General features: G+C 36.9%; 1 protein-coding gene and 1 long non-coding RNA gene across 8 annotated transcripts; one reads left to right on the top strand and one right to left on the bottom strand.

Annotated features, from left to right (window-relative positions):
- Positions 1 to 816: 816 nt before the first annotated feature.
- LOC103702848 (zinc finger CCCH domain-containing protein 11-like) lies at positions 817 to 9,541 on the bottom strand. The gene is made up of 8 exons (XM_008785439.6): positions 9,206 to 9,541; positions 9,018 to 9,102; positions 8,747 to 8,893; positions 8,568 to 8,656; positions 5,687 to 5,875; positions 5,373 to 5,503; positions 5,191 to 5,293; positions 817 to 1,391 (listed from the first exon to the last, which is right to left on the bottom strand). The coding sequence occupies exons 1-8, from the start codon at positions 9,377 to 9,379 to the stop codon at positions 1,209 to 1,211; spliced, it is 1,101 nt and encodes a 366-aa protein (XP_008783661.2). The 5' UTR covers positions 9,380 to 9,541; the 3' UTR covers positions 817 to 1,208.
- Positions 9,542 to 12,613: 3,072 nt separating this feature from the next.
- On the top strand, positions 12,614 to 18,977 carry LOC148702813 (uncharacterized). 7 transcript variants are annotated; one of them, XR_015968424.2, is made up of 4 exons: positions 12,617 to 13,132; positions 17,040 to 17,290; positions 17,414 to 17,445; positions 17,925 to 18,977. It is a non-coding gene; the product is annotated as an uncharacterized LOC148702813 (long non-coding RNA). The 7 variants fall into 7 exon arrangements; XR_015968420.2 differs by having other exon boundaries at positions 12,618 to 13,132; positions 17,085 to 17,276; XR_015968418.2 differs by having other exon boundaries at positions 12,619 to 13,132; positions 17,040 to 17,276.
- The last annotated feature ends 914 nt before the right edge of the window (positions 18,978 to 19,891 follow it).

Below are 19,891 nucleotides of genomic sequence, written 5' to 3'. Positions count from 1 at the left end.
GATAGACTTGCTTCCAGCACATTCAGCTCATCAACGCCCAATTCATCATTGTCCGAGTCAAATACTTACATAGTAGCTGGGGCGCAGAGAAGATCGGTAAGCTATTTGTTCATGGGAGTTCAACCAGTTAAAGATATCTTGACGCCAATGCCCATACTTGTAACCACTTGCTTAATTCTCTCGATTATTTCCTGCAACAAAAAAAAAAAAAAGAAAACTATGTACATTCAAACACTTGAAATTACGAAAAGCTCGAATATTTTTATCACGCAGCGATCACTTAATTCATCACTCGGTTACTAGAGAATTTTTGTCTCTGAAATTTTTAATCAGAAGTAGCTAGACCTGCACAGCTTCCCCAGCCCAATAGCAGTCACGGCACCCTTAAAGAGGATGATTTTTAATTACAAACAAAAGAATTTAGTCTAACCAACCCACAATTAAACGGGATATGCGACATGAAAAAGATTCAGGACGCATTGTTATAGATTTAGGTTCACCCCGGCACCTTATTACCTAATTGCAACCCTGCTGATTTCTTGCATAAAAGATTTTTCAATTTTATTTTGCATGTATGATGAACTTGCAAGAAGCATGAATATCTTCTAGTTTCTGTAATCGGTCATGCCGAAACCGGGTAGCGAGGCCCAAAACACGAGAATGGTCGATGATGATCCACCGACGCTGATGCTCCTGTATTCATCTTAGTTAACTTTGTGCCTTTATAATTCTGTTAACCAAGATCTGATGGGACACTCAAAAACAGTAGCATCTATCAGTGAGAAAATGGCATTCAATAGAGAAGGCAACACATCAGGTATCTTGCATACGCATTAGCTTTCCATAAATCAGTTTATTCAAAAGATCCCAGGCTACGCCTCTGACACTCTTCTTAACACCATGCTCTGCTTCAATCACCTTGCTTAACTGGGAAAGCTAGCATCAAAACTTAATTCCCCCGCACCTCAGCAAGCAAATCCAAGTTTGATTCTATTATTGACACCACATTCAATAAAATATGACTGGTCACAAGAGCATCTTTGCCAACAACAAAGCCGAGTCACCTTGTTCACACATTACACTGATCCTACTATTGATGGCATACTCATGCCTTGAATTTCAAAATGCAGAGATGCTGTTGCTGATGATTCCATCTAAGCATGGGCGGATGCAAGATTTTGGGCATCGGAAGATACTTTGCAAGCCTCTCAAGATGATGCACCTATGCCTGGCTCCCGGATCTGGATTGATGTTTTAGATAGACTTGCTTCCAGCTCATTTAGCTCATCAATGTCCAATTCATCATCGTCGTCATCAGCTAGCACTTCTTCGACATCCTTATCTACAGAAGTTGATGTACTTGGCCTCTCAGGCCCATCTTCATTCTCCACCTGCAGGCAAGGGAAAAAACATAAGCACATTCTAACAGCATCAATGTAGCAGATGTGCACAGAGAATGCTGCTAAGCTACTTCATATGTTCAAGTTGAAGATATCTTGAAGCGTGTCTAATCAAAAAATGAAATCTAGTCATGAAGAACTCTTAAAGTCATTCTGAAACCCTTGGAATGAACTCTGCAAATATTTCGAAGCTGGTCCTGTGCTGAATCACATTTCCATTATTAAGAACATCTAATGCCCTTTAAACACTCCGTGACTCCAGGCTCCAAGAACAAGATAATAACAATATTGTACGGCAAGACATATGCTAAATAAAATCCCAGTGACGGACTGGCATTCTCAAGCCATCAGTACAATAATTTCTAGATAACCATCAACTACCTCAAAGGGAGTATACATTCAGGAAAGATTCATGGCTGCAAAACTTACAAATTTGATACACAATCTAATCAATGATTCAATCAGGATTTCAAGGCTCACAAAGTCCATTTGCTAGGAAGGTCGAGAAGCACTTTAAATGCCATGGGCCACCAGAGCAACCAAAGGTGTTCTGTTTTTCCATGATGATAATTTTCACATACTACACTCCATCCAGGAGAATTAGCAAGCGGTATACCATCAAACTAATAAAGATCCAAAGAATTCTATGGCAAGACTGCAGGGACACGTAAAATGAATCAACTTTCTCAGTCTTCTATACAGCCCAGAACATCATATCCATGTTTCTCTTCGCCCTTGGACATGTGAACTTTAATCTTCCAAGTTGTAATTAACAAGACGGGCCTAAAGGTTTCCAACTGAAAACGGCCTAGACTCATATAAGCTGAACAAGAATCTGAACAGTTGCCATCGGAAAGTGGAACACCGACTAATATTATTAAGAAAAGAAATGCACAATAGGTCACAAGCATTTAGACTAACTTAGAATTCATCTATAACTTGGCAAAATTGTTAGAATCAACAGAAAGCTGCATCTTCAAGCCCTTTGGAAACTTCATTGTAACCTGGGTCTACAAAGCGACTTTGATACAACTATAGGTATTGTCATGATTACAAAGTACAAATGTAATGACATGCCTGACTTGTATTTTACATCAAAGTCGCTAACCCAGATACACTCCACGAAAATATCTTGTAAAAATCTTGGGATGATGGAAGCTCAATGTCCAACCTCTCATAACTGAACATAAAATCAATGGCTAGTGTCCTAGTCTACCTAATCAAACTCTTGACAAGGAACAAATATGCTGACAATATTTGCTTGTCATCTATTAGAAAATGGCATCTTTGGTAGCAAGGATATACTGACGTTACACTCAGACAACTCTCATGAAGGAGGAAAATGGGGTATATGTCTGTCATCTCTTGCTATGCAAAGTGACAAACAGGCAAATGCATCTTCGATAGCAAAGATACGTCAAAACTTCTAAATGCATTCAACAAACTCTACTCTTGATGAGGCTCAACTGCTCTGCCCACTGGAAACAGCATTCTGAAGGTAATTTTTCTATTCGAATATTTTCTCACAAAGCATTGCAAAGAGAATTTTAGAAGATGAGAATTCAAAATGATCAATTAACAGAACATGGTGCACTCCTCCCACAACGAATTATACAGACATGTAGATACAAAAGATTTGACTTCATCACCTTCTTCCAGCTTAATAAGTTGTCCCCAGCCTGTTTCAAATGATACTACGAAATCATCTTAATGAATTTAAAAGAAGAATATAATCATTAGGTGATAGGAGTACATAAAAGTAGTTTGATGAAGAACATGGATTCACAAGAGGGATCATACAAAATAAGACATGCCACTCCACCTTTAGAAAGAACTTGCTGAAGAACAGGGCTACAATTGGGACAACAAAGTTCAGAAAAATATAGGTCATTTCAAACTATGAGCATTTCAAATAAAGCATGAAAAGCCTTAACTTTGCAAACACTTTAGCAAAGCTTGGGAAGATCTATAAGGGAGGCTGCAACTAATCTAAGTAGAATATTATTGTGATATCTTCTGTTGTATATAGATACTAATCGGTGTTTAAGAGAGTGCATCTAATTAATTAATTATTCATATGAACTTTAGATGAGTCAACTGGCAATCATTTAATTGGACTTTAATCATATGCATATTAGATCTGTTGGATGACATCATTCAGTTTTTTGCGAGTACCAATCTTGTGATGAGTTGGAGGATCTTAACTAGCCCTAGATCAAAAAAATGTTAGGTTCAAAAAGCCGTTGTTTATTTAGAATTCAGTTCAGGTTCAGGTCTGTATTCTTGGTATATACATGTAACATGATCATTAATAACTTGAAATTTGATGAAACATTTCTTTCCTTCCTTTGAGTGAACTAGAGACTCAAATTTGATGATGATGAAGCTCTATTGTGTTTACAAATGACTTTTATCATATGCTCATTAAGCATGTAAATGTTACACTTCGCTACAGAAGATAACTAACCTTAGTTTTTAAATTCAGGTCCCAATCAACTACCTATTAGCTTATTTATTTTAAAGTATCGAAACTAAATAAATATTTTTATATGATTAACCAGTTAGAGCCTTCATGACAACACCAATTCAACCACGGACCACAGGTGACATCTCACTGTCACTAGCTAATCCTGATCTAGGATGAAGACACGATATCGTAACCATCCAGCACAAGCTTAATCATATCCTTAATTATCTAAGTACCATAGGTGGTTTAGGTAGAAATTACTTCTGCATGATGGGCACGAGACAGAGAGAGAGAGATCTATAAGGAGTATTTTGATAATAAAGTTTTGACCATGAATGTGCTTCTTAGCATTTTAATGAGAAGTTTGTATTGTGCCACAATAAGTTTTTGCATTTTTGGTACTTCTTTCATTATTTTTCTTCTCTCCACCCCACCTTTGAGCTATGATACACATTTACCCACTCCTCATGGAACCATTCTTACTGCATTCCCTTCCTGCTACCTCTTTTGACCGACATTCCCTAAAGCCCTCCAATACCTAAAATCATCCGACTGGTTTTCCACGTCCACCTCTCTGTTTCAAAAGAGAGTGAAAAGGGGTAAGTGACAATTGCAGGTGGGGGTGGTTGGAAGGATTATCTGAAGTGGGGAGATGGGGCTTGTGTGGACCATTTCTTGCACTGAGTTACGATAATGCAAAGCAATAAATAGGTGTACTGGGAAAGACATGGAGGCATCAGATAGATTGAGGCAGAGTGTGGGCAGCAAAAAGGGATGGTGATAGCTGTAAGACGACACCACGAGGATAGAAGGTGAAATGCTGGACAAGGACATTTGATGTACTCATTACACCTAAATATTAAGCTTTTCCCACTCAAAACATATATTATAAAGCCTTTTGAGATGTCATATGATATAGCATTTAAATGGCATTTTTGCAACATTTGTCGCAACAAAAACAACATCAAGGGGAATTCACACATCTACGAATGACAAAAATCATATCATCAAGCAACAGTGATAATGTCAAATCCCAAATCTTCATCAATACAAACTAACATATTTTTTCCCTTTCTCCAATAATGCTAAAAGATGCATATACTATGTTTACACGGTACTCAATTGACAAGCATATTCATAAACTTCGAATTTACTAGAGTAACCTCAATTCATCCATCTTCACCCATCTATGTCAACATGAAAATCCAACAAGCATTCCACTATGTTATGATATATAATATTGATACCAGTTGTATTTTGGGCTTCATTGCTCCAATAGTTTGAGACATATATGAATATATAAAAACAAAATTGAGAGATTACCTTCTGTTCAGAAGCATCAGATTCTTCTTCACTTTGGTACTTCTCATATGCCTCAGCATCATCGACAAACACACTTGAATCCAACAGAAACAACTCACGACCACTGTAAGAATTCTAGTTTTTTAATTATTGCAATGATAGGAGAGCAACCTTTAAACAACAAACAATGGAAAGAAAATTACCTCATGCGATCATTCTTAGCCCTCTCTGCCTGCCGTGCAGCAAGACCAGCTTCTCTTTCTTCCATCTTTTTCTTTTTCCATTGCATGAATAACTCAGGAGTAAGAGGAGTGGATGCAGTAACTTTTGCACGCTGAAGGAAGGAAAAGATGGCCAATTATGTGATTAGTAGTCTGGTATGTTTCAGGTTTAAAAATCAAGAATTTCCTGGACTTAATAACAATGCATTACATCACTATGAAAATTAACAAAAGTTGGAGCAAAGAAAAAACTTACAAATTAGATCAGCAAAAGTAAATTGCAGAGTGGCATCTACCTGATTTTCAATCTCCTCTTCAATTGATATTTTTTCCGTCTCTTCCTCCAATAATGCCTTCATTTGAGATTTTAAAACATACCCAGGTGGAAGAGCATGTCTGTAGTGGCAGTCTTTCCCACCATTTGGACAAACCCAAAACCAGCCATATTGTTTCTTTTCCACTGCTTCTAGGAAGTATTTGCAAACCTACACAAACATAAAACTGTTACCCAAGAATCTTTAACCAAATGCTGAAGCTGCACAAATATCGCAAGTATCAAACAGCTGGAATTAACATCTTTTCTTGAAACATAGTTTTGAGAAAGACAAGATGCACATAGCAAATCTATCAACTTGGAGCTTCATATTAACATATCAGTAAATAGAACTTTTACAGTTGCCAGGGGAAAAAAAGGATGCACAGAAAACATAGTGATTGCAGAGAGGAAACCAAATAAAGAAAGTGCACAATTCTGCATCAATAATGTAACTTCCAAAGCCTCTAGCAAGGATGTCCTATAAACACCATGATTAGCAAGTTAATTGGCCAAAATCTGTCTTCGCATTTGTCAGATTGTTGTGAAACCTATTAGTAATCTTTAAGCTTTACCAAGAATGCAGGGGAACACATGCAAGGGCAATAATGGCACAAAAAGATGATTTGAGCACAAGAAGGTCCACCGACCCACCTCCATCTCTACTTCAGTAGAACGGAGTAGATTGAATCAGAAGTATCCACATGGCTCCTTTAAGTAACATGAAATTAGTCCATCCAAAATTGCGATAGAAAGCATCATTTAGGTTGAGCATATTTTAAAGGGACACCAGACAATTAGTAACTGAAATATCCTAAGCAGAGCACTACATGCGGGCAAGGTTTCCCCGCCCACTTCCTAAGCATTTCAAATTCTACTTTTTTGAAATATAATTTCCCATAGCAGCATACAAAAACACTCCCACATCTGCTCCTGCTTCATGCAAACAGGTGCTCACCGCTATAGTCAGGCCAGATATTTAATGCAGGATGTTGCCATCAGAGAAAACTCTAACAATCAATACTAGCTCGGTATATAGCTGTAACTATTGAAAAACAGCCACAAAAGAGTCAATTTTTTCATGTGCAAAAATCACACTGATAAAGCCCTCCACTTGAAAAGAAGTTGGACATTTATAGTGTCACCCAATTGGAGATGAAATTGGAAGACCTCATCTACTATATCAAGATCACAAAAAAAATGTGACATGTGAAGAGATAAAAGAAGGGAATTCTTCATGGTAGATGATTTGACAGGTGTTAGGAAAAAAAGCAGAACGGAGTACACATTATTGAGGAAATGGATGCCAAATTGGCTGAAAATTGCAAGTTAAATGATAGGATACAGTCATGTTTCTGCATTAAACGAAATGGTACCAAGCAGGACTTTGTTAAAGAAGATGAAAAAGGTTCAGAGTGCAAGTGGATCAGATCAACAAATATACAATTTCAAATAAAGCAACCCATGCCTTAAAAATTACTATTATGGGACAGATTTTTTCCTGGACCAGATATTGGCCAAAAGCAAAGAGAGCGAGAGCAAGCTGAACCATAGCAAAGCTAATCCTTGAGGCACACAAGTCTCATGTAATTGTTGCAATCACTTGTCACCAACACACATGAATTGTCTGAATTTGTGATAGTACATGAGAATTCAAAGAGAGCTATTAAATAAAAAGCAGAAAATTGTAACCCCTTGTGCAGCATTTTTTTATATTTCCCGAGAGGTTTAATAAAGTATTAATTGGTGCAGCACAAGGATGTCACAGAAGAGATGGCTGTTCTGATCATTGATGACGGGTCAGGAAGTAGGAAGTTGTACCCCAAATGACAATGTGATGATTTCTCATTTTGTATTATTGTGAATAGTCTCAATAGAAGTACATCCTCCTTTCCATTGATGCGCACATATTTTGTCTTTTATGCATGTTATACAAAATTGCATAGTTACTGACACCACTCTGCAGTTTGGAACATAAGTGGAAATCATTTGTACAAGCCCATATAAAGAAAGCATGAACATGTATTATTCGATAATAGAACATTGTCTAGGACACTATGCAGGGAGGCTTAAGATCCTTTGGTGACAATGCATCAGTTATCTATCACACCAAATTATAGCAACTATCTCGTGCATTTATTTTTAGTTAGATTGCACATGAGAAAGATATGCCTTTAGGAGTTTATGTCTGCTATTCCTGCAACTATATTCATGTTTGAGAATATAAGTGAGTACAACAATGAAACACATTCCAAAACATCAAAACTGGAAAGGGATGGTAGTTAATATCTTACATGGCTTGATAAGGAACAGTTAGCAACAACAGTCAATTTGTGATTATGGAGGATTACATTGTCAGGAGCTTCTTCAAATATACTACCACCATGTCAATTTAAGTAGCATGGCTTGAAGCCATAAACAAGTTAGCATCAAGCACTTTCCTGCCTTTCAACTTTCAAAGCCCTTGATTTCTTTATTTGAGTCAGAGATTTGAAGTAACATTACTTTAAGAACAGAAGTAGGTTAATTCCTCAAAGAGATTTAACAAGATAGGGATGACCTTTTCTCCAAGAAGTTCAAAGAAACCACACAAAAAGAGATTATATCTATCCCATCAGAATAATAATTTGTCAAAGGACTCTTCTTCAAGAAGTTGTTGTAATTGAAAGCACAAAGAATCAAAAATTGCTAATAAGATTAGTGGATAATGAAAATTTACCAGCTGGTAACAAATGAGAGCTATGATAACCATTGGAACACACTTAACATGTTCCTTGTTTTCTTAATGAATACCTCTATAAGCGCTCATACTAACTAGCATAATATAGTGCATATGCCACTGGGGAAAAGTCAAAGTAACATACAATCTCAGTGGGTTTGTTTGGATTATATTCCTTCTTCTTTGACTCCACGACCTTCTCTAATGTCTCTTGATCCCAATCCTCCATGGTTTCTGAATCACATTTTAAAAAAAAATGAAAACCCAAATAACAAACAAAACAATTACAGATAGGAAATATGGCTACAGGAATCCACTTCCTACCATCAGGCTGATCACGCTTATCGCTGTAGAGATCAATCTTCTCACCCTTTCTCTGGACATTTAAATCATGCGAGAACTTGCACTTAAACCCTTTCTGACACTGCCCGGCTTTGAAGAACTCACATAGTATAGACTTGGGATCAACACCTAATCAAGATCCAACTGTTTATCAACGAAACAGTAATAGTATTAAATAAAAAAATAATAATCAAGAAAGCAAGCACAACCAGTGGCTGCAACACACATGGATCCGAAACAAAACATATCGTACCAATTGGGACTTTCGGCTGACTGACGGCAATCTTGAACAAATCGTTCAGCTCCTTGTCCCTTGCCTTTTCCTCTTCCTTCTTCTTCTGCTCAGGATTATTTAAAAAAAATCTCTTTGTTAAAGATGGGATTTTTAGGGTTCTACGGATGATTGGAGAGGGGACGTGGGGGAGGGATGGGAAACCAAACCTTGGCGGCGATCTTGGAGGGATCGGGCTTGGGTTGGACGGACTGATGGAGGCTCTGGACGTACTTCTGGACATTCTTGCTCTTGTTCTTGTTCTTGAGACCGAAGGTCTTGTCCTCGACTACCTTCTGCTTCTTGGCGAGGTCCGCTTTAGAGGGCTGGCGCTTCGGAGGCATCGGTGGCGGCGATCAGCATCAACGAGAACCAGAGGTTGACAGGGAGGCTCCCCTCCTCGTTCCTCTGAGCTCTGATCGATGGATAGAGGAAGGAGATGGGGAATGGAGGAGGTCTCTGGCCTCGTTTTGGTTCCTGGGTTTCTCCTGATCTCTGGCGAGGAGAGGGGATGGAGTGAGGGTTTCATTCTATTTGGGGACCAACTGGGGTTTTTCCCAACCCCGACTCAATCCCGAGCCGCATGGGTTGAATTCTAGCGCATGGCACGTCTACAATTACAGAACGTCACGGAACTCATTCCGGTTCAAGCTTCGGGGCTAACTTCGACCGGGTCCGAGTTGGTTCCGGTTCAAGTTACTTTTGGAGGCTCTATTATAAAGATAAAGCCAAAATCCAAGTTGGCATGGTGTCAACTGAGCATCTCAAACAATTAGGTACATATCTTCCATTATTGAATGGAGCCTAAAAACAGCTAAAGATTTGCGAAATTCTTTGTAAGTCTAAAAAATTGGCAAGAAAGCCAAATATTTTTCTATGGAAGGAACCAAAATAATCCCATCTATTCGAATTATGGCACTTTCCTAACCATTGAAAATGTAACAATTATATGTATATATATCCTAACCATTCATCGTATATGATAAGGTTTATAATTGGCCAAACCACCAAACAAAGAGTTGCAAAAGTTCTCTCATAAAATATTACTCTCCATTTTCCTAAACTCTCACTCTTTCTATCTTTCCTTCTAATAGTTCTATATTGAGAGGCTAGAGACGATTAATATCAAGCCTACAACACTAGCATGATTTGATTAGACATTGATTTGAGATGAGAAGCACGTGAGCTTGGTATAGGTTATCTTGCTTGTCCTTATGATGAGTTAGGTTAGGTTTAGATTGGAGATTTTGTCGATTAGATTGTGTTTAGGTCGCCGTTTCCCATGTCGTAAATCAAGTCATGCCTGAAATTTAGATTAACCCTAAAACATGTTTCATTCACCGCCATTGCATGGCACTCCTCTTTCTTATACATAGCATCATCAAATAGGGGAGACAATACATACTAGGGCAATTGAATTGGAAAATATATAGGTCATTAGAAAATTAACTCTTTTTTTTGGTGTGTTCTTTGATCCAAAACAAAAATCCACAAAGCACCCCTTTTGGATAGATCTACGCATGTACATGCAAAAAAGAGTTTTATGTTTTAATGGCAACATGCAATGCTAAGAGAGCATTCCAGTATCTGACCAAGCTGGTATGTTTCATCTATGACTTTGAGATTGCTACTTGTACACTAAAAAGAGGATCAAAGCTCTGGAGGTCAATTTTACTTTGTTATGATTTATGAGCCATCCTGATAGTACCGATGCATATACTTAAAATGGATGGGCTAAAATAGATCGCTTATTATATGGACTTTCCAAATACTTCTCTCTACAAATTTCCAACCATTTGTCATTTATGGCACCCTAGTGCTTTGCCTTGAATAAATTTTCAGTAAATGCAATATCATTGCTTCAACAACTACGTTTCTCACTTGATTCAATAGCAAATTACATATTGCGTAAAATTGAAGTGATCCTCAATATAGAATGTAAACTACGAAAATATTAGTGAATCAAGTTTTCTCTGCGAATGTTTAATCTGATCAATTCTTATATGCTATAATTTTTTCCAACTTGCTTGTTCCACCTCAAAATAATATAAAATAAAATATTTTGATATCATTATCTTGCAAATCTCTACTAATTCAAACCAATTCGTCAACAATTTTTTCATTGAACAAAATAAATTATATTAAAACATTTAGCTGTTAGCTTATATAGATGCCCCAATCTGATATTTAAGTTTTTTTTTAATAGATAATGAGTACATTTTTACAACAAGAAATGGCAAAAGGAATAACAACTACAAACATAGACAAATCTTGCTCAAACAAACATCTCCATCACCACCCAATTACAGTATGAATGTGTCTATTTCTTGGCAAGCTATAAGTGTGCTCTGTTGAAATCACTACTTGTCCTAAAAGCTTAAGCTAATAGAATGAGGTAGATTTATTTATATATTTTATATTTTCTTATGGTCCTCTTGTCTTGGGAAATTACTCTTGTGGCCTTGGAGAGGGAATGAAAAAAAATGCACTCTGTACTTAATAGCGCGATTCTTTGTTGAAAGATACGATAGAATATGAACAAGTTCACGAAAGAACAAAAAAAGAAAGCATGCACTCACATTTCATGGGTAACAATCTTATTAGAATACCATAAAGGAAGAAGTAATAGCCATTGCGGTGTGTGGCTGATGGGAACAAAAAGAGATTCTTAGCCACGAAGGACAAGTGGCTCAAGCTGGAAATAGAAGAGCTCCGCCCGAAGCAAGCTCTTTATTTTACTGAATGTGGAATCCACTTCAATGAAGCTCTAATGTTTTAAAGTTGCATTCCAATATAAGTCTATGAAGGAAATTTTATTTTAAAAAAAAGTCCTGGGGGCAATTATTCTGCAAGCATCCAACTTTGCTTCTAGATGAATCTTTTTTTTTTCTTGCGGTTGATTAGTAGAATTCATCTAGTTGTTGGCTAAGGAATGACAATATTAAGCGCGCTCAGCCACTCTAATAGAAGCTTAGCTCGGCCAGTAATACCAATTAAAATGTCTTTTTCTTAAGTTTAGGTAGAGTTACAAGAGTGAAAAAAAAATAGGAAACAAACTAAAACAGAAATTTAAATGGCTCTTGGATGCAATTGATAGGAGCCAATCAGCAGGAATCTGCTAGTTAAATGACATCCCTTCTCTGAACAGTTTCAATGATATAGCTGCGGACATTAATTAAGGTTTCTCTGTACTAGCAAGTTACTCTTCTTAGCTATGTATAACTTTAAAGAACAACAGCACATTGATTTATTTTTATTTATTTCATTATTTATCATCCTCTATTGATAAATATTCATACTCGACATTTGTTTCCTTTATGAGCCCGTGACATGAAATATATAAAATTTCACACGCGCGCACACACACACACACAAATATATATATATATATATATATATATATATATATATATATATATATATATATATATATATATATATATATATATATATATATATATATATATATATATATATAATATCCATACTCAGTAGGAATTTATGCACAATAATATTTTTTTTTTGGTAACTCACAAGAATATTTTCTTAAGTTTGAACTAGTATTCTGCGTGCCGGGATTAATTCAAATTGGACAAAATATTTTCCTTGCAGATTTTATATTCATCGAACGCTGATGGGTTTCAAGATCAAAAATAGGGACCTACATCTAATAACGAAATTCGAAAGGGGCTTATATGGAATATTTGCTTTCTCAAATTCTGATGATCGGATTATTTGAAGTCATTCCGTTGTTTGCTCCCCACCAACGGTCTCCACTCCCCCATATTCTTCAGGGTTTCCCAAATCGCGGGATTAGATTAGGGTTTCCAACCATCTCCAAGAACGAGAAGATGAGATGGGCGGTGCCGGTCGGTCGTCGGCGGGGGCAGCCGTCGCTCCGGCTGCGTCGCCGATGGCGGCCTCTTCGCACTCTCCTTCCTCCTCGTCTCCTTGGATGCTTTCCATCCACTGGTCGCCTTCTGTCGCTATCTTGGAGAAGCTGCTCTATATGCCCTCACCGATGAGGGTGGATGATTGCTCGCGTGCTCTGGTGATTCTCATGTTCTTCGTATCCAATGTCCCCGGCAGCTTCGATGGTAAGATTCTGGAGCTCTTTGTGATAGAGTCTTTGTCTAATGAAATTGTTTTTGAAGGGGAACATATGATGGAGGCGACTTGATATTAACTCTTAAGAGAAGATGTTCAGTTCTCTAGATTGAACTTGTGCTCTGTTTTACTGAAGTTGATGGGTACTATAATTTGTCATGTTCGTTCATATTTTTGAAGTGGAAATTGTCTATGCTTAATTGTTCTGATAGATATTACATTTATATGCACTAGATATGGAATTACTTGTTAGTATTCTCTCACTCTGAATTATAATTGTTTTGTAAACGATATAGTTCACCCAATGAATGAATATGAATTCATACATTATTTACTGATTTATGTAGACCCATCTTTGTAACAATGACAAGTACATTATCCTGATTTCCTTGATCTTCAGTGTAATTTCAAGAGATGATAAAGTACATCCATCTAAAAATGAGAGAAGTTTGAAAATAATCCTCATAGAAGATCAACATATACACCACTGTGTACCATGGTACACTGTCCCATAGCGAACCAAGCGATATAGGGCATATTGTACTATAATGGTTTGGTATCGGTACATGATATGGGTGGCGTACCGATACTCGGTATGCCGAACCGACTCTGTACCGTACCGACACAATGATAGCATGGCGCCGGTATAAAGCTCAATACCAAGACAGTGTACCTTACCATGTACCATTATGGTATCTTTTGAAGTTATATTGTATGTGTAAAGCTTGAACTAGATTCAATTCAAGATAGACATTGCCCTAACTTAAGCCACATCACCTATGTCAATGGCTGCATTTTAAGATAGGCTTAGTAAAGTATTGTTATTGTGTATTACTACAAATAAGCATGCACCATGAGGAAACACTGCAATGCACCTGTTTAGATTCATCATAACAATGACACTAATCCATGACCATCGTTGTAGTGATAAATGTGCACATCACTTAGCTATGATAGGAGATATGCTCAGATGCATAAAAAGATAGGAAATAACTCATTATTATCCTATAGCTCCAAAATTGTTTTACGATGTCCCATTCCTTTAGGCTATAACTCAACAATTCATAGAAAAGGCTTTATGCTATTATTGAGTCATGCAAGCAATAGATATAATAAGTGAAGCTTGTATTGTCAAAATATCTAGTAATGCCTACATCTGGATCTATGGTTATGATTCCATTAGTTTATTCCTATCCATATAGCAAGAGACATTTGTGTTGATCAATATTGATATGGGTAAACCTGTGCATCCTCCGATTTCTCCAGAATTAGGCTGGGCCTAGGCATGCTATCATGAGTTCAGGTCCTCGTTTGAACTTAGACAAGCCCAACCACAATTCCAAAAAATCAACCTGAGCCCGACTTAGTCCCTAGGACAAGGCTCAAGACCAACCCAAATTGACCCAAACAACAAGGGGCTAGGGCACGCCCATGGTGCGATTGTGAGAGTGGGAGAGAAGGGCAATGACCTCTAGATGAGGTGCCGAATGCAAGAAGGTGTGTGTGAGAGAGAAGGGTAGAGTGAGGGAGAGAAAAAGGATCAAAGAGGGTGGTTCTTGCCTAGTGGAGAGCATAGGGAGAGGGGGGAGGAGGGAGAGGAGAGTAGAATGCCAATGCGGAGGGAGATGGAGGTTCTGATTGTGTGTGGGGTGGATAGAAAGGGGAGGATGGTCGTGGGGAGAGGGAATATTGAGAGAATGAGAGAGAGAGGAGGAAGGAGCATGACGAGAGTGGCGGCAGAGAGGGGGGACAAACTTATTATGGTTTCTCTCTATTATTTTTTTACGCCTGTAAGGCTGAAATTCTAAGCACTAAAGCCCAATAAAAATCTAGTCGGGCTAGGTCAAGTGGGCCAGGTTGATTTTGCACAAGTTTACTGAGAATATGCTTAAATGCATTACAAACGCATTTAATTCATTAAAACCCTTTAAATCCAATTAATTTTATCACGTGCAGTTTCTGTGGACAATAATGAATAACCCACAAAGAATAGTCGACAAATAGGAAATTCTGTGGGTGACGGCTGAAAATTTACTTAGATGCATTACAGATTTATTTAATTTGTTAATATCCTTTAGCACCGTTATTATCTCCAATGTCCTATTTTCTATGGGCTATAGTTGAATAATCCACAGAAGATGGTTAATGCTCATGGAAATCTCTGTAAATGACAACTGGCAATTGGCTGTGATAGTGGATATGTGTAGATGCATTATAAATGCATTTAATTCATTACTATTTTTCAGCTTCAATATAATTTACATTGTCTAGTATTTGTGGGCTTTAGTTGAATAAACCACCAAAAATGGTTAATGCTTGTAGTTTTTTTTTTTTTTTTTGCATGTGACAACAGCTAGCACAAACAGTTAAGATAGCACATGTTCATGAGGAACTTTAATGATGTCAAGTCTATCAAGTCCGTCAATTTCCTCTGTTCAAGCACTTGTAGAAGGCAATTCAGAAGGTTGGAGAGGGAGGAGAGTTGTTTCATTTTCAGTTTACTGTAGGATGTGGCAGGGTTAAAAAGGGAATGTCTGATGTAAATGTTAATCCTAGCCCTAGCCTCTCCAATGAAATTCCACATTCTAATAGCTCTAGCTCCAGTTTGAATTCGAGTTTCAGTATAGATTCAAGTTCGACTGTCTACTAATCAAACCAAAAATGGTAATGGGCATGACAGAGAAGATTGGGTCAGAATTCAAGATGATGAAGGTATAGTTTCAGTAGCCAAAGAAGAAGCAGATGTATAAGATTTGATCTGATCTCAATTTATACAATTTAATAGGTCTTTACTTCCTTTTTTTCTATCCTTATGCTTAGGTGATCCCAAATGCCATTTTGAGGTTGTTTCAAATCTTCATTTCCTATATGGTTGCTATTTATCAATTAACCTTCTCTCTCTTTCTGTCTGTCTCTCTCTATATATATATGTGTGGAATCCATACATGCACGTTTAAATGCACCCCAACTACAGTTAATGTGAACTGCTTTTCTCCAAAAAAAAGGCATCTTGTATTTGCTACGTTATTACTACTACTACTATTGCCTTTTTTTCAAGATAGAAAACACTGGAAATTTGTTTGTAATTTATATTTTGGATGTATAAATATCCCATTAGCAAAGCATGTTTATTCTTCATAAAACCTGTCCTCGGCCTTAACTGCTTTTGTTTTGGCATATGTGGAGAGGCGGAACTTTATTTTTACTGGAAATAATAAATTGTAGGTTTTCATTTTGCTTAAAATGAGGTGGAAGTTCAAACACTGAGTTTCATGCATATTCCGAACTTACCTTTTTTTGTTTTTTAAGGAAGCTAGATTTAATTTCAGAAGCCTGTAGGACACTTGAAAGGACCTCATCCATATGAACTTGTCTAAAAAGCCTGATCAGCCAACTTGACCCAACCTAGTCAACCTTAACTGGCTGTGCTAGATCCAATCCCATTATTCTTGACTTACTTGATGCAACCTAAGTGATTTAGACTTAAATAGAGCCAATTGTACCCAGTCCAGTTAGCTCGATTGAAACCAAGTTATCTCATTTTCACACCCTAAGTTTCTTTTACATAAACACTGAAGTTGTCGGAACTGCAATTGATTCTAATGATTTTCTTTAATATTAACAATGCTTTTTGAACTATACTTCACTGAAGTGAGTACACCTACTTCATCTTTATTGTACTTTAAAATAAACGTGCATTTTCATGTATTATATCTAAATATTGCATAGAACTGCAGGATATTAAGAACAAAGGGGTCCAATTGATGGCCAAAGTTTGCTGCTTCGTGGGTTTTAAATTTTAATAACTTATTCCAGTCATTACTAGCATGTAGTCAGCTATTTGTTATTAGTATTTGTTTATTTGAAAATGTTTTCGCTGTGACTTACTTTATTCAGCCTATCGTACCTGCTTCTCCCCAACATGGAAATGGTGGATCAAAGATGACCAGCCTCCAGAGTGAACCAGAGGCTGTGAAGGTGGAGGAAGTTCTGCAAAGGATTACAGGGGTGCTCCCATGTATGATGAACCTGAAGGTGATGCAGTTGCGATCATAAACGGGGTTCAGGTCCCCCTGGAGACCTGCAGTTCCTGGGTCCAGGATTTCATACAAGAATGGAGAATGGTGGCAACAGGTAACTGAGAGCATGTACGTAATAAAGTGTTAATGATCATCTTACATGCATGCCCTTCAGTGGTCATTCATTTTTTTCCCCTCTTCTTCTCCTTCTTTTGTTAGGTTTCCTAAGATTGCTTGGTTTGTGCTTTGCAGATGAAGACGAAGATTCCATAGGCATTGACAAGGTACCAGCTAAGTGTCGGCAAGATGGCATCAAATTGCTCTAATTCTAGCTCATAGTTTTTCCCCTCCCACTTCTCTTTCTATTTTTGTTAACTGAGAGAACAAATATTATGTAAAAATGCCGACATTTTTTTTAAAAAATCGATGATGTCCTTTAATCATTCTTCGTAAATTACTAATACGAAACATTTTGCAATCTATGCCTTTTTTATCTGTTGGGATGGTCGATACTTGTATCTTTTGTCTTGGATATGTATTCTACTACATTGTTCCTGATAAGTTACCTGAAGTAATTGGCAAAGATATATGTTAATTTGGGTGTCAATTGCTGGTGTCAGACGGACTGTTCTCAGTCCAGATTGTGTTTGTTTTTTTTTTTGTGTGTGTCGCAACATGTCTGCTCTGCTCTAGTTATTTTGCCATCTCTCCTTATCTTTGCGCTGACCCAGTTAATAACCTTTGGCTAACACCTCTCTTGCAGTCCTCTGCAGCATTGCTTTACATCAACACAAAGCAATTACATTCTGAAGAATATCATTCAACTGCAGTACTGGAAAAAAGATCGAACTTTTAGGTATCTGTGCTGAAAAGAATTTTCTGACTAACAGCACCTCCCTTGGAGATATCTGAGGTCACTGTACAGCGACTCAAAGCAATTGCATTCCGAAAGATATCATTGGACCGGATGTTTGTAATAGATGTCAGCTTTCTGATTTAGATGTCTGATGCTGAAATGGTGGCAAAAATTTCTGGTGAAAATGGATGTTTTAATTATTTGTTTCAACTCCTAGGTATAATAGTTATCTAGAAAACCACACATGTGATTAGGTTTAAAACCACTATTTGCAGATGAAGGAGATGGGCTTCTTCTCTAACAGAATCATTGGCTTTCTAATTTTTTGTTCTTTGTAACACTATCTACATCTCATATTTGTTATTGTGCTGTATTGCACAATAAAGGACAAAAGTACAGCGGCATTCAACAATTTTTTGTTTAGCAGAATTGTACCTATATTCATTTGATTGAGAACAATATGGTTGATTGAAGTAATTAAGGAAGTAATGCACCTTACTCCTTCTAGGCTTTTTACTGCTGAATGAATCACCATCTTTTTTGTCATGTTGATTTTGCAGGTATAATGCTGAGGTACTTGCTGCATGGAGGCACAAACATACATTGGCAGTTGCTGATCCATGCACCAATATAGGCAGGCTTTCCATATCTGGGTTAATGTTTATGCTTATGCATGCAGGTCAATGACAGCCTATTGTGACCATTACAGCTTAGCACTTGCATCTGATAAAGTGGATTTGCTAGTGAAACGAAGTATTCTTAATACAATGGTCTTCATAATCTCTTAAAAGTTGTATCATGTAAATTCTTACCCTGGTGTTGCTTACAGCCTGTCCTCTCTGCTTCTTCTTTCTGCTGTTTGTGCTGGTTCTACAAAAAAATTGCTGCAACTGTCTTGTGTGCAGGTCAGTCTTCAATCGTAAATCCTTGAACCTACCAATTTATCCTTCCTTTTGGACAGATTTTGATGTGTTTACAAGTGTCATATGTTGAATATAATTTAGGTTCCAAGAAGTTAAATGGCACCACATAGTGTTGCCAGAACCTCTTTCTCTGGAAACCGGCCTGGCAATATGTAGAGCATCATCAACTCTTAGCTTGTAAATAAGAATGTCAGTATTTGATTTTAAGTCCTCGGAGATTTCTACCTTAAGTGGTCTTTGAAATGGTATCCAGAAGTACACCTGCAAGGAGGACAAGCTTTATGTTGGTGCAAAAGGATTGTAAAGGGGCGTTTGGTATGGGATGATTATCCCAAGATCAAGGGTGATATGGGTGGAGGTGATGAGATCGCCGCGTTTGGTTACATCACAATAATTCTGTGGTGGTGATCCCAAATCATCCCCATCCCTCAAAACACCGCCCAATCTAGTAATGGGATGCCCGTCCTTAAGATTGGGAGTCCAAGATCATCCCAGAGCAATGATCTTGGACTGAAAGTTAAGGACAAAAATACCCCTCGGTCCCGCGAAAAAATTGGCCTATCAATATACGGTTAATATATTATATCAATATTATATATATTATATTTATGATATATTATAATATAATATATTGTTAATCATATTGTTGTCATATTATTATTCAATGATAATTTTAAATTACATTAGAAATATATTATTATACTTTATATTTATATAATGAAAATATTTAATATATTATTTCTATTTGCCTTGTTTTTTATCAAAATAATTGTTAGTATTAAAAAATAATATTTTATAAGTATAAAAAAGTATTAATTCTATAATAACAATCAACATACTTTATAGGATCAATAAAAATATTTTAATAAAATATAATTATTAATATATAAATAAATATATCAATATTTTATTATAATATATTTTATATGATTAATAAATATATTTTATGGA

The sequence above is a fragment of the Phoenix dactylifera genome, chromosome 8 (assembly GCF_051530095.1).
Source record: "Phoenix dactylifera cultivar Ajwa chromosome 8, Ajwa_hap1_PhDact_Kaust_v1.1, whole genome shotgun sequence".
NCBI classification, from domain to species: domain Eukaryota; kingdom Viridiplantae; phylum Streptophyta; class Magnoliopsida; order Arecales; family Arecaceae; genus Phoenix; species Phoenix dactylifera.
This window is presented reverse-complemented; position numbering and strand designations above follow the sequence as displayed.

Excerpts from the sequence above, each read along its gene's own strand:
- LOC103702848 (XM_008785439.6), bottom strand. The coding sequence starts at position 9,379 with ATGCCTCCGAAGCGCCAGCCCTCTAAAGCGGACCTCGCCAAGAAGCAG. Across the intron at positions 8,657-8,746 it reads TAAGCGTGATCAGCCTGATG|AAACCATGGAGGATTGGGAT; the intron begins GTAGGAAGTGGA and ends AATGTGATTCAG. Across the intron at positions 1,392-5,190 it reads CTGATGCTTCTGAACAGAAG|GTGGAGAATGAAGATGGGCC; the intron begins GTAATCTCTCAA and ends CCTTGCCTGCAG.